This window comes from Dermochelys coriacea, chromosome 17 (assembly GCF_009764565.3).
Source record: "Dermochelys coriacea isolate rDerCor1 chromosome 17, rDerCor1.pri.v4, whole genome shotgun sequence".
NCBI classification, from domain to species: Eukaryota; Metazoa; Chordata; order Testudines; family Dermochelyidae; genus Dermochelys; species Dermochelys coriacea.
Genome location: NC_050084.1, coordinates 19,350,212 through 19,356,862, shown reverse-complemented (window position 1 = coordinate 19,356,862; position 6,651 = coordinate 19,350,212). Strand labels below are relative to the sequence as shown.

Sequence of the window (6,651 nt, the reverse complement as noted above, 5' to 3'; positions counted from 1 at the left end):
ACCTGATGGTTCTTGGAGGCATTAGTGGGGGGCATGTGTTTGTCTCACCCTGGTGTAAATCAGGAGGAACTCCACTGAAGTCCATAGTTATAGTGATCAGAGGTCAGAATTTAGGGCCCCTCCAAATTCATCAGGCAAAGGCATCTATTCCGGTCTCCTGAAACTGGATCCCGGCTCAGCCTTCCTTTGCAGAGGCTGATCTGTTAATAAAATGCCATATGGCTTAGTCTGGAGAGGAAGTCAACTCTCTCCTAATCCTGGATCCCGCTTGTGTGTGTTACATCTGGGCAACTTGGATTTCTGAATTAAAAAACTAACAATAAAGCTTGTAAGGCCAACATCAGCCGTGCCGTAAACAGCAGAGTAAGTTACATATTGAGCATAACCTGGTCAGAGTGCTAAAGTAATGAGCTGGCGTGGCTTTGTGCAAATTGAGTGTGGCAGGCAGGAGAATCAATCTGCAGGAGGATGTAAGGTAAAGCAAACTGCCTTCGCCCACCCACCCCCACATGTGCTTCCACACCCATTTATAACAGCAGAACTCCATTGACTTCAGTGGAATTTTTACGGGCTGTATGTGACATCGGACTCAAATCCTGAATTCCTGCCTGTTTTTCTTTTTTCCAAGAATGAAGATGAAGGCAAACAAATGGGAAGGAATAACGGGAAGAGAGAGAGAAAACAGTGTGGGTAGATGGAATAGAGCAGTGTGTGTGTGAGAGATAATACTCTGAAACAGATAATACTTTGCATTTCAGCTGCTGCTCTCATCCACACATCTCAATGTAGTTTTCCCTTTCTTTAAATGAGGAGCCCAAGACCCAGAAAAATTGAGTTACCCAAGTTCCTGCAGCTGGGTAGCCAGGAATAGAATGCCGGAGTCCTGATGCTCTGTTCTGATCACTAGACCACATTGCCTTTTAATTAGCTAATGCTCCACTGACTGGCATAACGTAGGAAAAGGGCATGAAATGAGACAAAAAATAATAGCGCAGGGACATTAGGTGTTAATACCCTGCTCTTCTACAATGTCCAAGAATTTCATAGCTCTTTATAAACCTTGGTGTGTCCCATTTTTTTTTTTTATAAAGGATTAATAAATTGCTAGCTGGTTTAATAAATGGTGAATTGGTTGTTATAAAGGCCAATAGGTTGCTTATATCACCATCTATAACATCTTTTGCTGATGGGCTAATAACCATCTATAGCATACGTTGCCCATGTCTGTAACATGCTTAGAATATCTGGTCACATTTATTAAATGTGACCTCAGGATAAAACAGGATCCATCAATGAATTAAGCCACATGAGGAATTTGTTTCCTGAATCTATACAGCATTAGGCTACAGTTTGCTCTCCCTTTTCCTCAATGAAAATCTGAAGTAACTCCTTTGAAGTAAATCCATGTTTACAATAGTGTAGCTAAGAGCAGAATTTGGCCTATACTCATAGACTTTAAGGTCAGAAGGCACCATCACCATCTAGTCTGATCTCCTGCACGTTGCAAGCCACAGAACCTCACCCAACAACTCCTATAATAGACCCCTAACCTCTGGCTGAGTTACTGACTCCTCAAATCATGGTTCAAAGACTTCAAGTTACAGAGAATCCACAGACATTTACACTAGTTGTGTAATTCAGTCTCTGAGGTAAATAATTTACCGTACTTTGATTTTGAGGTAACACCCAGTGTGGGGGAGAGGGCTCCGAAATGAGGAACATCCCATTTACTGATGAACAGAGCACAGGTAGGGTAGGAGATTGGTCAAGAAGAAAATAGACTTCCCAATTCTGCAGCCTGTATTCGCTTGGGTAACCCATATCACTCCTAGTGTCTCCATTGACATAAATGGGCTAAATCGTTACTCAGGCAAAACTTTCTGTGGAGAATTGTGTGAGCGGCTCAGGGTTTGGCCCAAATGTTTTACTCAGCTGGATAAGGATTACTTCTTGGAGTAAAGTTTGCAGGTTCAGATGTCTGGTTTATCGTATGCCTGATTCTTTTCTCTTTTATATCAGCTGCTGCTGGCTTGCACAAGACACAGTCCCAGAGACTAGGACTGAGTGCACCAAGAAGCACACAGTCCAGTTTGTTCCTGGAGCACGGTGGTGTTTGTTCCACGCAGTCAAAGTTAGGGCTGGCTGCAGGGGTGCATTGAAAGGAAGGATCCCATACAAGGTGCAGCAGATTTCCATGTATGGAAAGGTGTGTTTATTTTATCTTGGTCAGTTGCTTCTGGTCAATTGTATCCAGAGTTATTTAGGGTCCCTTAAGTTTTGTGTGAGACTGATGGGATGAGTAGGGGACTCATGGTGGAGGGTTATTTTTTGGGATGTGGATGGGAAGTTAAAAATGATTCTTTCTAATGTAGTTAATTAGTGGCTAGATCTTCAGTCGATCTAAAAGAGGCTTTAAACCAGCTGAGGACCTGGCCATCTATGTCAATTGTGATAGATTATTGAAATAGAGACCGCAACTCCCCTTTCCACTGAGGGAGATCCAGATCTGTCTTGCCCCAGTGTAATTCTTTGGACTGCCCTGGAGCAGCACGTGAGTCCCTTCATTGTAAGTGAAAAGAGCGATAGGCTCTTAGCTTTAATATAATCTTGTTTTAACCAATGGTATTTTTTTTCTTTCAGTTGAGGTGCATTGATAACTTTGCTGGTCAGTATTAAAAGTTTCGTTGGTGTATTTTTCTTTTCTTGTGTGATCAGTAGGTTTTATTGGGATCCATCGGGCGATACACAAAACTTTTGTTAATTACAGGCTTAGATTGTAAGTTCCCTGGGCCAGGGATCATCTCTTTGCTCTGTGTTTGTACAGCACCTCACACAATGGAGTGCTGGTCTATGACTGGGCTTCTTGTTACAGATAGCAATGGAATGGGATCTCTGTATGTTTCTCTAACGTTAGCATCTGGTTCTCCGCATTCAGTAAGTCTTCAGCCCACTTGACTGTATTTAACGCATCTTCTCCCTGTGTTTTCATGATCATTTGTATTCTAGTTTGCAGGCAACACCCGATTTAACTCAGTGCAGGGCTTGGAAACCTTGGGTACTCATCCGCTTAACAATGTTGCTAATAAATCAGTGTCTGAGCTCCCTCTCCCTGTATTATTCGGTGGGTGTCTACTGCTTTAGGCTCTGCCCCATGTGTACAGTCCAATGTTTGAAGATGCCAGAGGGCAGACCCTCAGCCTTGGGCCTCCTGTTTCCACTGTACTAGGGTGACCAGACAGCAAGTGTGAAAAATCGGGACAAGGAGTGTGGGGTAATAGGAGCCTATATAGGAAAAAGACTCCCAAATCGGGACTGTCCCTATAAAATCGGGTCACCCTACACTGCACACCCATGTAAATGGGGAATAACTCCACGGAAGTCAATGGAGTTACTCCGGTGTGAAACTGGAGCAGGATTCATAGTAGCAGCCGTGTATCGTATGCATCCGATGAAGTGAGCTGTAGCTCACGAAAGCTTATGCTCTAATACATTTGTTAGTCTCTAAGGTGCCACAAGTCCTCCTTTTCTTTTTGGAGCGGGATTGGGATTGCAGGCTGCCTGGGGGAGCCAGACTGTGCCCTTGCAAAAGCATCCCATGGAGAAGCAGCAGCTGTGGCTGATTCACCGACGTTACTATCACCGGAGTTGCTCTTAGCTCAGGGGCGCGTTAACCAGCTCAGATAATCGGGTGTCACACGCCGGCGCCTCGCTTTAGAGCAACCCCCCAGAGGGGGCGCAGTCCCGAGCACAGCCGGAGCAAGCGGGCGGGTCGCTCTCTCGCCAACAGCCAATCACCGCTGGCGCTGCCCGCCTGACCACGCCCCCTCCCTCTTCTGATAGGCCAGCGGGCGGCCGCTGACGCAGCTCGCCACACATGGGTGAATGGAAGCGTGAGGCGCCCAGCTGGGCTCGGTCCCTCTCCCAGTTCGCAGCGTCTTGCGGCCGGGCCAGGCTCGGGAGCCCCACCGGGACCTGCCATGGCCAAGAGGAGCTCGCTGTTCATACGGATCGTGGAAGGGAAGAACCTGCCAGCTAAGGACATGTAAGTAAGAGCGCTTCTCCCCGCCCGGGGTGGGTGGGTGGGGGTGTGTGTGTGTGTGGGGGGGGTGCACCGGCATCGTGGGGGTGATTTGCAGGGGGGCTGGCACAACTTGTAGAAGGGGGCTGCTGAGAACCATTGAGCCCACCTGTAAACCTTGGATCTGATGGAAATCACTTCAAGCCAGGGAGTTCAGCACCTCCCCCCTCCACTAGTGCCAGCGCCTATGGGGGGGGGGGTTGTGTTGGTTCTAGTTTGCAGGTTAGGGGTAGCCCATGAAACACAGGGAGGATAGAGATGGTTGTTAGGTAAGGTTTCAGAGTAGCAGCCGTGTTAGTCTGTATTCACAAAAAAGAAAAGGAGGACTTGTGGCACCTTAGAGACTAACAAATTTATTTGAGCATAAGCTTTCGTGAGCTACAGCTCACTTTGTCGGATTCCACCGAATGCATCCGATGAAGTGAGCTGTAGCTCACGAAAGCTTATGCTCAAATAAATTTGTTAGTCTCTAAGGTGCCACAAGTCCTCCGTTTCTTTTTGTTAGGTAAGGTAAGGGGAACAAATCTCCCTGCCCCATAGGACTGGAATGTTCAACTCCAAACAGCAAGCATGTCCAAAGTATTATCCCTTCCCTCACACACCCACAATTATCCAGATGACTGTCACTCGCCGCTCCCCCTTCCCCCCCCCCCCGCAGGCCTGTCCATAGTGTAATTGCTCCTGCCCCATGCGTGTACGTACCCAGGGTTATTGCTACTCCGATACAGCCCCTATTGTAGGCAGGCTTTGAGGGATCTCCTCCACGCCCCTTGCTCCCAGTGTAGTTCTTACATGTGAACCCTCATACCCCTCTCCGGTGGGGGCATGTTCCCTCAACACAACCCCCCACACCTTACAGGGTTAGTCTCCCAGCACACCCACTCATGCTTCCTTCCCAAGCGAGGTCTAGGGTTATTCCCGAACACACGCACCCTCTCCCGATGTGATGTAGGTGTGCTTGAGGAGTTATTTCCCAATATATGCCATGTGCCTTTCCAATGCATGCATGTTTTTTAGGATTAGCATCCAATACACATGTACTTCTCAGAGTATGCCGGTTCTGGCTCTGGAAAGTAGGTACAATGCAGTGTCCCAGCACCTGCCTATTCTTCACGTTGCTTCTCTTTTACAGACACTGGACTGAACCAAAACATGATAATGTAACCAAAACATCATAATGTAACCAAAAGAGGCTGATTTATTTATTTGCTTCCTGATTTATTCATTCTTTCCATCCTGTGTGGCCCTTTCTTGGGGAGGAGAAGTGGCTACATGTTGCTTTTTTCTGGGCAGGAGGAAGCAGCTGCATGAGTGATAGAAAAGGGTTAGAAAATGAAATAGACAAGATTTTGCTGCTTACCATATGGAGGCATTTGTAACCAGGTTCCCAGCGTAAATCCTGAATCGCTTAGCTCAGCTAGGACAGCCATCTCCGGAGGCTGTCAGTGTTAAGGAATTGGCCCTCAGGTTGGTGGGGCTGAAGGGCTGCCAAAAAAAAAAAAAAATCCTAACAATCGTCATGGAAAAAGAATAGACATAAATAAGGAAAGAAATATGACTTTTGAGCATTTTTCAGGCCTGATTCTGGAATGAGGTTTACGTCAGTGTAATAATGCCACGCTCCTGATTTGCATGAGTGTGAATGAGAGGAGAATAAAACTGAGGGTGAAATAGCATTTTTAAAAATGTGTTGCCCATAGACTGCGTTTGCAGGGAACAGGGACTGGATAAGCTCTGATTTCACCAGCATGGCTGTGTGGTCTAGTGGGTAGGGCATTTACTGGAGAAACAAGAGACCTGGGTTCCATTCCCAGCTCTATCATGGGCCTGTTGGGCAAGTTACTTCCCTTCTGTAAAACGAGGTTAATTTATCTTTATCTGCCTATGTTAAAGTGCCTCGAGATCTGGGGCTGAAAAACCCCGGATTAGGGATCGTTGTTCTTCTGTCTTTCACTTGGCCAGCCAAACGCTGCTCAGGTTTATACTCCAGAGAGCCATCCACGCAGCCCCTAAAGTGGATGGTGAGGCCGCACAGCGGAGGTGGAGGTGCCTGGATAGCCTAGTGATGGGGCCATGTCAGTACCTTCGGTAGACACCAGGGTGTAAGTGAGAGCTAACCCAGGAGGAACCCTGCTGAAGTCAATGGACCTTACTTACCCCTGGGTGAGATCAGAATCTGGCCCAACCTGCTTTAACTTGGAGGGAGGCAAAAGATGTCATGGGATGGGTGGCCAGACTGATCCGAGTCTATCTTGCTTCAGTGTGTCCTGCAGCAGTGCGTTCTCTTTGCAATGCTGGGGCCCTGGGCTCCAAAGCCCAGGATCCCAACCCTTCACCTTGGATCGGATCATGGTTCCAGATGCTTTTGGTGACATTACTGGGTTTAGGGTTTTGTGTGTTGTTTTTGGTTTTTTTTTTTTTTTTTGTTGTTTTTTTTTAATTATTCTTCTGATTAAATCCATTGAATCCATACATCAAATCCTCAGCCGGCGTAAACCATCATAGGGTCATGGAGCGATGCTGCTTTATACCTGCCCAGGATCTGGCTCATTATAGTTGTGGATGTTTGTGAG

At 46.9% G+C, this 6,651-nt stretch overlaps 1 protein-coding gene across 2 annotated transcripts in view; it reads left to right on the top strand.

Annotated features, from left to right (window-relative positions):
* The first annotated feature begins 3,846 nt into the window (after positions 1 to 3,846).
* RASA4B (RAS p21 protein activator 4B) overlaps positions 3,847 to 6,651 on the top strand; it is a 56,024-nt gene continuing 53,219 nt past the window's right edge. Inside the window, exon 1 of one of the 2 annotated variants that reach the window (XM_038376089.2) lies at positions 3,847 to 4,042. In XM_038376089.2, coding sequence (XP_038232017.1) covers positions 3,978 to 4,042 — 65 coding nt within the window. In that variant the 5' untranslated portion in view covers positions 3,847 to 3,977. The remainder of the gene's footprint in view (positions 4,043 to 6,651) is intronic. The other variant, XM_038376090.2, reaches the window with a different exon arrangement.